We start from the raw sequence: 14279 nt of genomic DNA, 5'->3' as shown, positions 1-14279 counted from the left end.
TTATCTATGCTTATGACAGCAGAACTGAAACAAAAACCATAAAAACCTGCTAAAAGAAGCCGTTTCGGGTCATATAAATAGCACAGATAAATTATTAAATGACTTTTCAAAAATAGTGAAGCTCATAGAGAAGGTTAGACAGCATTCACCAGTTCCTCGTCCTTCCATCTTGACCTCTAATCGCTGATGAAAGGAAAAGGCGCTGCCTGAATTTATCCTGCTTCGTCCTGCAGATTTTGCTTCCTCTTAAAATTTATGATGCCTCATTAGCCTCTTCACACACTGTTAGAGCACTTTATCTGCATTCACACACTCTGACAGTTCAGTACTCTCCAGCCAATGCTTCAGCATGCATACTCGAGGAGGCAAGGATCAAATAACTAACTTTCCCATTAGTTGATGACCCACTCCACCTCCTGAGCCACAGACACCCGAAAACTCACTGCTGTTTATTCTGCACCACCTTCTGTGTTCAACAAAACTGGTGTGAGGCAGTAAATCACAGCAGACTGATGAGCAGGAGGCACAGAGGAGAAAAGAGCTAAAGGAGGAGAAAACTGAGATTAAAGAAGAACATCAGGGTTCACCTCAATTCAGCCGATAACAGTGTGTAATAAAAGAGGAGTTAATACAACAGCTGATCAAACAAAATGACTTCATTTGAAGGTGACGTCAGTTAAATATGATCTGTTTACAGCCACTGCTCTGCTTCATGATCTCAAACATAATACGAGTATAACGATCCACATCCTTTTAATAAAATCATTTTAATACAAATAAGACAAGAATTCAAAGAAACTATACTCATTGCATCTCACACACAGGAAAGACTAAGTGTGATGATTCAGTTAATTGCACATATTTATGAAGTCCTCCTTGTGTTCTTTTTTTTTGTCATCTTTCGAAAATCACTGAAAAAAACGTCTGCAACAAACATAGCTGTGGATGCTGATTACATCTCTTAGTAACCAAAACATCTGTCGTGATGGAAGAAGACGATTAGGATCTGATCTGGGGCTGACAAACAGGAAGGACACAGGAATCAAAAAGAAGGACAGGCAGTGAAGATAGAACCAGGAAGGATCATGGACCTCACAGGGCCCTAAAAACAGCAGAGTCACAGACCCGACTTAGACAAGAAGACTCACAGGACTCCAACTGAAATGGGAAACCTGTGAAAGAAAGCTCATGACAGGCCCACCCTGCATCACAAAACCCAGATCATGCTCCAGAACCTCACTGTACCTCCCCTGAACCAGCAGCAGAAGATCCAGAGCTAATTATCACCCATCCTTCAGACATCACCGAGGAAACCAACGAGAGGAGCTGGAGGTTAGATCACACAGGAATATTAAAAAGCTGAAGAATAAGAAATATATGAAGCTGAAAGTCTGTATGCATAAAAGTTTAAACTTATAATGAAGTGACTGTAAATCGATTGTTTCCATAATCTCATGATTAAATTAGGATTTAGTTCAAGAGTAAACTTATGATGAAGAATCAACACAAAAGGTTTTGCTGACAGCACGTTTAAAGAGATGTTGATATTTGGTATCTTCAAGGTTCAAGGTTCAAGGTTCTTTATTTGTCACATGCATAGTTATACAAGTATAACACACAGTGAAATGTAGCCTGACACGCTCCTCGACATGTGCAAAAATGAGGGGAGGCTGTAGAGGAAGAACATTATATATATATATATATATATATATATATATATATATATATATATATATATATATATATATATATATATATAGTATATACATTGGGTGAATGTGCAGTAGTAGTAGCAAGCAGGTGAATTCTGTACATTAATATGAATAGACATCTGACTATTTTACAGAATAGACAATATAAACATATTTAAAATTAAAGGAATTGAAATGTACATTGTGCCTGGGTTTAGAGTGTCTGGAAGAGTCCTGTCTCAGTCAATTATAGATGATGTGAGAGGGCGGGTGTGTGTGTTTAGGGCACGGATGGCTTGGGGATAGAAGCTCCTCTTGAGTCTCTCTGTCCTTGCCCGGAAGATGCGGAACCTTCTACCAGATTGCAGAAGTTGGAACAGTTTGTCTGTCTGTGGAAAATGAAAATGAAGAAATGAAAGACGTGTGGAAAGTACCAAGTGGATCAAACACACTGATGGCTGGAAAGGAAAAGGAAGTTCTTAAAATAAAATCAATCTTTCATCACGAGTCAGCAAGACTTTAATTTAAATGTGTGGAAAACTTAAAGATGAGAACTGTTTGTATCTGTGACGGTAAAACTTATAATCTGAGGAAGTCTCAAGTTTCATTTGTACTGAAACTGTTCTCTGATTGTAAATGTGGGTTCAGTAGAAACCAGTCTTTGTTTTTACAAATGAGAAGTTCATCTGGGTTTGAGACAAGCTCCTCGGAGGTCGTCTTCTGCTCCTTCAGGTGCACAAAGACTGAAGTTACAGTAAACCAGCTCAGTGTTCTCAGGTGTGCTCGGCTTCTGCCCCCTGCAGGCCTGGAGAGACATGACAGCACAGATCAGACTGATTGGATTGGTTCGTTCTCATTTTTGTGATTTTCTGAGAAGATCTGTGACCCAGAGTAAAACTCTTATGCAAATTAGTGAAAGACACTGACAATGACAAGTGTGGAGATACTAATGAACCCCAGCTGAACTGTTCTGTTCAAATCTGTGGCCCAGAGTTGCTGCTGGACACCAGCAGAAAGCTGTGAATCTGAAGGAGGAGAAGCTTCAGGCTGCTGGAGACAGCCTGCTGCTAGACTACCTGGTGTGTGTGTCACAGTGGTGGTATACAGTATATATATGAAATCTACTCAATAGCCACTTCAGCAACTCAATGCATTTAGTCATGTAAACAAGATGACCTGTTGAAGTTCAAACTGAACATCAGAATGTGGAAGAAAGGTGATTAAAAATGTTTTCATTTTATAAGACAACATGCAAAAGATGAAGTTTCTAAATACTTTCTGAAGCTTTTGAGCTCCATCTTTGTAGGTCTGTCTTTGAAAGTGTTACAGTGCATCACTAAGAAACACCCCACAAAACAATCAAAGCTAAAACATAAAACTTGTTATAAAAAAAACCCAAACAGGCTTTAATCTGTAGGGCAGCTGTTCCCCTCCACCCCATCACCCCTCCTCAGATCACCTGTCGTTCATCAGCTCTCTACATAAGGACCAGCACAGCCATCTAGACTCTGCCAGATTATTAGCTCTCTCCGTGTGGTAAACAGGCTAGTTTGGTTTTGCTCTTTTCCCTTTCTCTTGCAACTAAGGCTTTTTTACAGTTATTTTCTGGATAACATCACTGTGGCGAAGGTGTGGTCTTGGGCCTGCTGCAGAAGCAGGGAAGAGCAGGTGTGCTAAACTGGATTGATGAATGGCAACTGTTTTTATGTCATGCAGTGAGACGGAGAGGGTAGTGTGAGAGTTGCAGAGGGGTCCTGGGCAGAACCCCGAAACCGCAGTAATCACTACTGTCAGTAAAATTGCTGCTAAACGACAAAGCTGAAATGTCAATCCTTCGGTCCTGTGTCACAATCACCAAACTCCCTCCCTGGATTCCTGCCCAACTTGTCCCTTCCTCATCTTGCCTGGTCCCTTCCTGCCTACCTCTGTTCCCATAACAATCTCTCATTCCTGTTAATTGAAGTCCAGTGTTTAGTTCGGCTAAACTTTGTCACCATGATTTTGTTTGTTTAAGGACTAAGAGCTTGTCTAAGTTCATTCATGTGCCAAATCTCTAAGAGAATATTCCACATCTCATTGGCTTGTCTGGGTCCAGCACTCGAGTTCTACATTAGTTATTGTTTAAACACGACATGGATGGAGGATGGAGGAGGTCTCAGTGCACCGTTTGTAAGCAGATTCTCATGTTGCTCAGCAAAGGTTGGTAAGTTTTTCATAATTTTAACTGCAGCTTATTAAAGTCAGGAATAAGGATCCTTTTCACTGTACTGTGGTGCAGAGGCGGAGGCAGACATTTGATACACCCATGGCTTAGCTTTAAAGGGTAGTATGCAGAGGTGTGGACTCGAGTCACATGACTTGGACTCGAGTCAGACTCGAGTCATTAATTTTATGACTTTAGACTTGACTTGAAAAAATGTTCTAAGACTTGTGACTTAGTCTGCTCCAAGCATTCCCACAAAGGTCAGTCTGCTGTTGTAGTTAATGCGTCATTTTCATAACATAATTGGTGATATAGGTTACAAGCAAGTCTGGCGCTGAACAGAAATTGTCGCGCTATGCTCCTTTATTTATTGTGCATAAATAGTGAATTGTCCTGACACAATATTGCGTTTCGCTTCTGTTATTATGGTACATTGACAAAAACATATACTTTTATTCACAGGATAAAACAGTTGTTTTGTATCACTAATTGCCCAGTACGATTACAGCATACAATATTATTGTCACTGCTACATTTCTGTGATGGGTACCAGAAATTATTTCCACTACTAATTAATTACCGTTGAGCTCAAAGGTCCTATTAATAAACGGTTAACGAATGTGTATTTATGACGACGATTTGTGAGACTGGTAAACTTATGATATGTACGATGGTCTTTACTTTCTACACGGTGCGTTTCAAGGTCCTGCACCCATCTGTCGGTAAACTGTACCTGGGCTTGTTGCAGTGTCATGCGATTTTAAAGCCGGTCCTACAACCGCATCCAAGAACAACATGCAGCTTATCTCAGAACTGTCGGTGAAAATTATTCTTGGAGCTAGGTTTAATTGAGCTGCATTTTAAAGAGGTGCAATTTCACAATTTGTGTATATTTTCTAAGTTCACTATTTTGTCATGTGTTGAGAAAAACACAGATTTAAAAATTACATGGTCTAATATTTACATTTAGCATATAACTGCAACATGCTTTTTTCGTTTTTTTTAAAGACTCAAAAGGACTTGAAATTCAAAATTTCAGACTTGTGACTTGACTCGGACTTTTACACCAGTGACTTGAGACTCGACTCTGACTTGCCTGACATTACTTGAGACTTGACTTGTGACTTGAGGATAAAGACTTGAGACTTACTTGAGACTTGCAAAACAATGACTTGGTCCCACCTCTGGTAGTATGCATGTGGGATTGGGGGGGGGAGGGGGGAAGGGGGGGGGGGAGGGGGGGGGTTAGAAATGGCTGAAAGATTAATAGGCTCTGTTTTGAGTTTTGTTCAAAAGAGAATGACTTCATATAGGGAAAAATATATATGACATATGCAGGACACCTTAAACTAGTTTTTTAATTAAGCAGCAAGGCAGAACAAAGTCGGGCCTGTATCAAGACACAGGGACTGAACCCCAATTCAACCAGACCCAGAACTGATCCAGAATTAAAACAGGACTACAACAGTTAAAAATCAGGACTACTGAGGATTTAACCAAGAATCAGAACTAGATGATAGTAGCACTAAAAATCATCATAGACCTGCACTACACTTATTGTTTAATTCTACCAAAGTACAATATTTAGATTCAGAAAAGCTTATATAATTATTTAGCCTTGTTGTGCAAACAAGCCTGCAAAACTTAAATGTAGAATTTGAAAAATAACAAACCTAAAAAGAAACACTAGGTACGAGATACATGAGGACCTATGATACGGTGATACTTTTGGTAAACAACCATTTGACAAACATGTGTGTCTCACCTCCTCTTGTTCATCTCTGTTCTGTCGTCATTCTCCATCTCTCTCTCTGTTCCTCTCTCTTCTTCTCTGTTCCTCTCTCGCCCTCTCTGCTCCTCTCTCGCCCTCTTTGTGCTGACAATCAAGCCAAACACCAACATCATCAAATATACAGTTGAAACCAGATATTTACTCTTCAGATAAAAACAGAAACACTTTTTTAATTGTAACATCAAATCAGACTAAATGTTTATTTTTTTTAGATAAATATAAAAAAACATATTTGTTAACTTTAAGAGTAAAGAGAGAAACTGTCTGTGTTTCTTAATCATAAATGGCACCAAATTGTATTCAAAAGTGAGCCACACTTATGGAGCTCCACAATTCTTTTCCTGGTGTTTTGGTTGACATCTCTTGATTTTCCCATGTCACAGAAACAGGCTCTGTGTTTTGCCTTATATGCATCCACAGCTGTGCCACCAGTTTACTCACATGGACTCTACTAACCTATCAGAAGCTTCTTCAGCTCAGAATGGAATCGTCTGGAGTTTCTTATTAATTAACAATAAACTTAGTGTATATGTACTCCTAAATTTGATGAAAGTGATAAAAAATAGAAGCTCTGTCTCTCTTTATTCTGACATTTAACTAATTCAAAAGATATTTCAATATTTATTTAACCAAAACAAAACAAGTTTACTCTAAATTGATGTTGTACAGTAAAAAAATGTTCTTGTGTTTTCCATAAAGTGTGTGTAAATATCTGGTTTAAACTGTGAATATACTGCTGTGTGTTGAAATTCCTCTTGTTTTGCATAGAAATATACTGAACAACATACAAAACACAATATATAAAATACTACCAGAGTTTTTTCTTTGAAAGAAGCCCCTTATGTTCATTCTTGTATATCAGTGCATTACTGAAACCGATTTATTTAGCCGTGGAGGGTACACAGCAAATCCAGCATGTCCAAATTAACACTGTCAGATTTCAACACTATTAAAGTGTCTATATGGGTTCACATCAGAGAGTGTTAATTTAACTCTTTTTGGAGAGTTGGTAAGTTAACTCCGGTTTAGTGTTAAACACCAAATCTGTCTGGAGTTGATAATTTAACACTTACTAATGCTAACTAGGTGTTAAGAGTTTATATATTTTTATTCTGCAACCTAGACATCCACATTACTCACACTCTCACATAACACATACATATAGGGCCTTGGGGGTGGGCACGTTTTACAGCATCCAGAGGATGGTCGGTGTACTCCAACCCACCTCTGGTGCTGGTGCCCTACCCTCAATTTTAAATGCATTTAGACACTAAGGGTTTTCGGGAAGAGCCGTGCTGCTCTCTGAGAGGAAGCTAGTACCATGCTCTCCTGAGTTTTAAATGCACTTTAGAACAGCACACAGCAACACTACATATGAGCGGGCATAGGGAGGTTTGAGGTCTTCACCCACCCCGGTTCTGTTAGCCGTCAGGGCTGGGGGGCTGGGAGGAGGTGCTGGCCGTCAGACTGGGGTCTGGGATGCGGGGCCTCCCTGCTACTGCAGATAAGGAGGTGGTCCCCGCTTGCCTCCACCCCAGAGAGAAGGGTTACATCTCCTGGGTCTAGGTGCGGCTTGCCCCTCTGAGGGCCGGGGATACCTGGACCTGGGATATAGAATATGTTTGGGGAGTGCGACTGTCTGTGCAGAGTCTATTTGTGTCTGTCTACACGTTGGGTGAGTGCCGAGTATTTGGTTGTGCATATGGGGTGGGAATGCACGTCTGTGTCCGCGTGTGCCTGTTCGTCTGTGTCTATATGTCAGGTTGGGTCTTAGACTCAACCTCTCTGGGTACATCTCAGGCCCTCTAAAGTACGGAGGCCTATCTCCCCTCACCACACTCCCTGCCGGTAGCTGATGCCCTCAGACGTTGGTGTCTTGGTGGTCCTTGTCGTCTGGGGCTGGGCGCTCATGTATGTACCAGCTCACTCCTGGTGGCCGATTGGCGGGGCCGGGCGCCTGTGGACCGGCTGGGCTCCTTCCGGGGGGTGGGATGCCCTCAGGCCTCTGGCCTCAGGGCCTGAAGCTCGGTCCTCTCTGGCACAGCTGGCTGCCGGCAGAGCCCGCGGGCACACCACTGCAACCCCCTCTGGCCTCTGCTCCTTAGCTGCGGGGTGACCTCTCCTTTGGGGCTCTACTCAGCTCTTCCCAGTAGGGTGGCACGGTCCCCCCCCTTTGGTGGTCCTCCTCGGGTCCTTGTACTCTGGGGCCTCTGGATATCTGGGGCCTGGATCTCCTCCATACCTGCTTCATACCCTGGAGGACGGGGCTGTGGCTCCCCACACTCCCTAGCAGATCGTTACATGGAGAAACCTTTGGAATACAAGCATGCTGATCCACACAGGTGTGCACACAGGTGCCGGCAGCGAGAGCTCCTCCTCCGGCTCGCTGAGCTCCTCAGCTGGCAGAGCGGGCTCCTCCGGCTCGCCGAGCTCCTGCTCGGGCATGCTGAGCTCCACAGCTGGCGATGCGGGCTCCTCCGGCTCACTGAGCTCCTGCTCGGGCATGCCGAGCTCCTCCGGCTCGCTGAGCTCCTCAGCTGGCGGTGCGGGCTCCTCCGGCTCGCTGAGCTCCTGCTCGGGCATGCTGAGCTCCTCCGGCTCGCTGAGCGCCTCAGCTGACGGTGCGGGCTCCTCCGGCTCGCTGAGCTCCTGCTCGGGCATGCTGAGCTCCTCCGGCTCGCTGAGCACCTCAGCTGACGGTGCGGGCTCCTCCGGCTCGCTGAGCTCCTCAGCTGGCGGTGCGGGCTCCTCCGGCTCGCTGAGCTCCTGCTCGGGCATGCTGAGCTCCTCCGGCTCGCTGAGCGCCTCAGCTGACGGTGCGGGCTCCTCCGGCTCGCTGAGCTCCTGCTCGGGCATGCTGAGCTCCTGCTGCAGCTGGACGAAGTCTGAGGTTTCCCGAGCTTGCACTACCCCCCGGGCTTTACGCAGGGTGCAAAGGCAGGCGGAAACTCCCTTGAGCTGGCCGAGGTAGGGGTTTCCCTTATTAGATTATTCTGTTATTATATGTTACCATATATATGTAATCAAAGTAGCTGAATTAGAATACTGCTGTAGATCACATTATACCCTTTAATATAGAGTGTGTGAGCTGTATGTAGTTTAGTTCTCATTATACTTTTGAGTTAACAGAACATATTCACATATTAGTTCATTAGATAAATGTGCATCACTCTGTATCCTTGATCTGCTGGGAATGTGTTACACTGTTTTCTTGACATGCTTAATTGTTGAATCATGAAGAGAAGGTTGTAAGCAGGAGACTCTGTGTCTAAAGACAGGGGAGATAGATAGACCACATTCCACACCCCCACCTTACAGAAAGCAGAGAAACAACTGCCGAGGTCATAACTTAGGCGCTGTAACAGAGAAAAAATGTGATGTTTTGGCTTTTACGACTAGCTGGGGGCCACTAGAGACTATAAAAAGCTGAGCAACCCGTCACCATTTTGAGACATGTGCCTGACCCTCTGGTAGCATCTCTCCCGTCCGGACGTTGTAATGCTCTTATTGTTGAATTGTATGGAAATAAATGATTGTTGATTGAGCATTTATACACCGAGTATTGTCCTTCCTTCAGCCCAAAGATTCAAAGAATTGGGAAAATTCAACAACTTGGTGCCGTGTGACCCGGATCTTTGGTGTGCTGAGGAGGTGCAGATTTGACCTTTGGTGAGATCGTGAGGCACGGTGAACAGAGGACCGGTCCAAAAATAAAAAGGTAAGCACAGCCTGTTGTATTATAAATACCAAATGTGCATATTGGGCTTTCCAAATTAATCTGTTCACTGAGTCACATGTATTTTCACAGTAAATTTGTCGGTGTCTGGTTTTTGGCGCAAGATACTAACAACATAAGTTGAGGCTGAATTCCAGTGTGTTAAATAAACTGCTTCTACCGAGAAACTAATAAGACACTACGTTGAGCTAGTTGCAGTAAACTGCTTCTACCGAGAAACTAATAAGATACTACGTTGAGCTAGTTGCAGCCACTTTACCTTCCACATTTAATTTTGTCTAATACTGGCTTCTGTAGCAATAATACGTTAGAATTTCTTCTGAAGACGCGGCCATTAGTCCAGTACATTGAAGTCGAGGTTTGTTTATTTTGTTTATGGTGTCAGTGACGTCCTGGCTTTTGCCGGCTATGAAATAGAAGTTGATTTAAGGAAAAGCAGATGCTGGCTTCACGGTGCAGTTGAACGCTGGCAACGCGAGAGCGAAACACGTCCGTAGGTTTGGTTTATGATACGGCGTGTTCCGGTGGTGCGGCCGTGAAGTGCAGTAGTGGTTGGTGCTAGTTTTAGTACATTGGATAGAGGTTTTGACGGTGGTTTGTGGCGTCAGTCGAGTATAAAGGGCTGCGGTCATAATACAAAGTAAAATTTAAGTACATAGCAACACCTGGTTTATGATGTCAGGTATAACTTCGGGGATGCAAGCATCACTTTTATGATGCGACTTTGCCCCGTGGTGGCGGTCATAATCGCAGAGAAAGGGGTATTTTGGTCAATGGTGCAGTGTGCTTTAAGAAGATCTAATAGTTGAGCTCAGAGGTTTCTGTGTAAAATTCCCGCTGAGGAAAAGTGTTGAGTGAGAGTGTGAGTGAGGCGCGCTCTGAGTGTTTTTTGTGTGGAGTGTGAAGCGTGAACACAGTGACAGTGACGGTTGATGTGTTTGATTAGGAGGACATTAGAGCAAATACACATTTTAGGATCAAAGGTTGATGCCTAGTGTACCTGTGGAACTTTGCCCTAGGAGTGGCGACCCTCCTGTCCGTGGACGCGTGGCCAGGACCGGCGTCGTCCGGGTGCCGAGGTGGTGACTTGGGGAGGTGAGGGCCCCCGCATAGCTACGGAAATAACACTGGAACGGCCGTGTAATCACGGGTTCACATTTATTCCGGACTAGAACAAGACACATTTTGCGACCAAACGTTGAGTCTAGATTAGTAAAGAAATATAAAAAGGTTGAATTCCTCGTTTCAGTGGTTGAAACTGTTGTGTGCCTGTCCCCTGACGAGTGTGAAATTAGAATAAAGAGGGAATTTGGAGCCACATAGAGATAGACGGGCATAATTGGGTGTATTACTCTGTGGTGTAATAAAAATAAAAAGGAGAGATAGTAAGAGGTGTGCAGTGGAGAATTATGGAGGAGTACAGAGAGGAATGTGTTGGGAGACTGGCGTACAGTTTACGCTGTCAAGGTAGGCGTGTTGCCTGCTTATCTGTTTAACAGTGATGAAAATGAAATTAAATAAATCTCTTAGTGTGTTAATACAGGAAGCTGCGGACCTGGACCAACTGCCCCCACAAGCACAGCGGCCGAAGCAAAATTATAGGTAATGGGAACCACACCCAGCACGAATCAGCAGCTGTGAAAAAGACAGCAGCGAGGAGAGAATTAGAGGAGAAATTAAGAGAAGTTTTAACACATAAAATTGGGGCCAACGGACTTGTGGAGGTTGGGAAGGCGTCCGGAGCATCACAACAAAAAGGTGAAACAAAAACACACACAAGCAGAGAAATCTGAGAGAAAGGCTCCTTTTAAGGTAACGCCTAGTTTGAGAAAAGATAAAATTAACCTGCTTTTATACAAATGCACATACACGCAATGAAGAAACAGCTTACACTCATGAACACGTGAAGATTTTCCAGCAAGGTTAAAGAAAAATTAACATACTTAAATGATGAAGTCTATACATTACTGACAAAGAAACCCTCTGGGTTGCAGGACAACAATTTAACTAAAAAAAAAAAAAAAGGAACACTGGTCTAACCAACCAGGCAAGACACAACAAATTTAGTGGTTAAAAGATTCAAATTGTGACATGTTTTCTGTTGATTGATTAATAAAAGTGATTACTGAATGAAAGAAAGTTCCTTTTTTGGGCTTTTTAACATGATCTTAAGAATTTTAACATATACCGGTGTTGTCCTGTCAACTTGGTGGGTTAGGAGTTGATTATATCGGGAGACAAAAAACAAAAAAAGGGGGAGAGAAGGCTGACACAGGGCCTGGCCCCACTGTCTCCCCTCTGAATAACACAGCCAACACAACATCATTTTCCTGTTCGTTTGTTTTTGTTTTTTGTTTGTTTTTGTTTTGTTTTGTTTTTGTTTTTTCTATACATATTTAATTACAGGCTGCTTTGCCGGCCCTGAAAGCCGAGGCTGACTGGACTCCTGCTCTCCCCCATACGTGACACTGACCAAATGCTGCAACAGCTGGACCCACAACAACGACCTGAGAATGTCAACAGACCTGCAGGAATGTGATCTCATGCAGCCGAGACGGAGAGCACTAAACCTAAGGCCCGTTTCACTACACGGGGGAAAATTCCCAGACTGCGTCAGCTGACAGAGCTGTGACAAGACGCCCGCCAAGCCCGAATGAAAAGTAAGGCCGAGCGAAAGAATGCTGACCTTGATAACTTTGCATTCACACTGTGCAGGACAGTGATGGACCAACACGGATGATCGGGTGGCGAAAAAGGGCGTGACCGAGACAAGAGGAGTAACTGAGGACAGAAGGCACCTCAGAATGGACAAAAACACAGAAGAAGATGCAGGTTTCACCTGCGGTGAACATCGACACTGGAGAAAGGACTGCCCCAATTGGGGTCAGAACCAGGACGGACTGAATTTTGAGCAGCAGCAGCAGCAATGGTCGCAAACAAACTGAAAAGGAGGGGGGGCAGGACCCCAGGGCACGCTTCAGGCCGTGGTTTACCCAGAACACCAGAACAGGAAAGTGATGAACACACACACACACACACACACACACACACACACACACACACACACACACACACACACACACACACACAAATACACACACACACACACACACATTGGAATGCTGATTCACTGAGAAGTGATGCACACACATACACATGCACACGCTTGTGCAATGAAGAGTGATCCACACGCACACACACATACACGCTGATGCAATGAAGAATGCTTTGCTTATGCTGATATGCAAAATCCTGCACACAAACATCCCAATGCATAATTTTTATGAGGAGCCATTGATTACCATTAAATACTTAGAATGTGTTATATGTCACCCAGAGGGCATTTATGTAGATTTTAGGAATAAGGTCTAAAAAAGTTTGGTTATGAAAACAATGTCTGTGCGTGATGTCTGTTTATGGCTCAAGGCCTTGACTGAATTCTTTGCTGTGCTTCACACAGCCCTGATGAGGAACAGTGGCACAGAGTGAAAATGATGAATTAATAGTGTAAGGTTAGGTTGGAGTACGGCATTTTCTGTGATTGAGATTTAATTCAAGGAGGAACAAAAGGTGTTACGGCACCTGAGGTTCTCATTCCCACACAATATTGTCCCGGCAGGAAGCAAAATGTTCCTGTGAATTTCTGGTTGATTGTTTGGTTTTGTTTAGCGCTAGCTTGATTTTATCAGTGAGCTTTGGCTTGTGTTCTTTCTCGTAAGCGAGAGAGGGATACTTTTATGCTTGGACATGTCTGCAACGGGCCCTAGTTTATGTTATTGTTATTAGTGTTTTGTTGGTTACGTCTGTTTTCGTTTTTGTTACAGTGCACTGGAGAAAAAACATCTGAGAGGTGTGATCCACCGGTGGGGATATGTTGATATTTTGTGAGTTTATGATTTAACAATCAGCTCTTTAAACCAGGCCTGAAAGATTGAAATTTAAAGCGCTATGAAATATTCTTACAAAAACAGTTGCAAAATATGCTTCTCCATGATTGTAATTGGCTTGGGAGAAATTCACTTATAGGGAACACTGAGAAGTTCTGAGTCTAAAAGGATTCCACCGAGTCAATCCGGCCCAAAAAACAACAAGGAATTGTTTTCCTTTAAAATGATGACGTCATCTTGCTGGTGATGGAGGCTCGAATAGGTTGCGCGGGAGACTCCATTATCAGCAACATCTGGTATGAATGTGTATGGAGGTATGCATGTGAATGGACTGTGATGGACGGACTGGAAGCTTTGACTGACTTGATACTGAGACAATGACTGCACCAACTTTAGGATTAGTAAATGCCAATAAACAATTCACCCAGCCGACAAGAGAAGGGTGGATGCTTCGCTTTGTTTTGTTTTGTTTTTTCAGGAGCAGGAGGATAAGAGAGACTGGAGGAGGAGACTCTAGCTTCACATAAGTATGAACTGCAGACTTAACACTGTGGTTGCTGATTTTGAGTTACCGATGTTTGCATTAAGAAAACTGTGCTATATTAGCTGTGTTTTGAGTAAGGTATCATGTTATATTATTGGGAATGCCAAATGCTACAGTGGAGAAGACTTTTGATATCACTCATGACTGGAATATGTTATTATTAACCACAGCAGGCCACTGTAAAAAGTCAATTAAATTTTATAGAGGAAAATCGCCAAAATTGAACAATACCTATGAATGACTGGCCACATTCAGAATAGAGATATGCAATAATAAACATTGGTCCACGTGATTTAGGTTCTCACTTGAAATAGTAAGTTATTAAATGTAGAATATAATCGACAGGGACATTTGATAGGATGTGGTACTGAAAAAGAACAAGAGCAAAGTAAATAAAGAAAATATTGTGTTTAGTTTGGATAAATT

General features: G+C 43.1%; 1 protein-coding gene across 1 annotated transcript in view; it reads right to left on the bottom strand.

Moving 5' to 3' along the window:
* LOC146628517 (uncharacterized) overlaps positions 1-14279 on the bottom strand; it is a 171512-nt gene that overhangs the window by 154726 nt on the left and 2507 nt on the right. Inside the window, exon 2 of the mRNA XM_085359587.1 lies at positions 8039-8665. Within this exon, the coding sequence (XP_085215713.1) occupies positions 8039-8665 (627 nt within the window). The remainder of the gene's footprint in view (positions 1-8038; positions 8666-14279) is intronic.

Source organism: Diplotaxodon limnothrissa, linkage group LG7 (assembly GCF_057381915.1).
Source record: "Diplotaxodon limnothrissa isolate DT_005_m linkage group LG7, D_limnothrissa_male_GT1.1, whole genome shotgun sequence".
Taxonomy (NCBI): Eukaryota; Metazoa; Chordata; class Actinopteri; order Cichliformes; family Cichlidae; genus Diplotaxodon; species Diplotaxodon limnothrissa.
The sequence above is the reverse complement of the archived record's forward strand: the minus strand, read 5'-3'. Positions and strand labels throughout refer to the sequence as shown.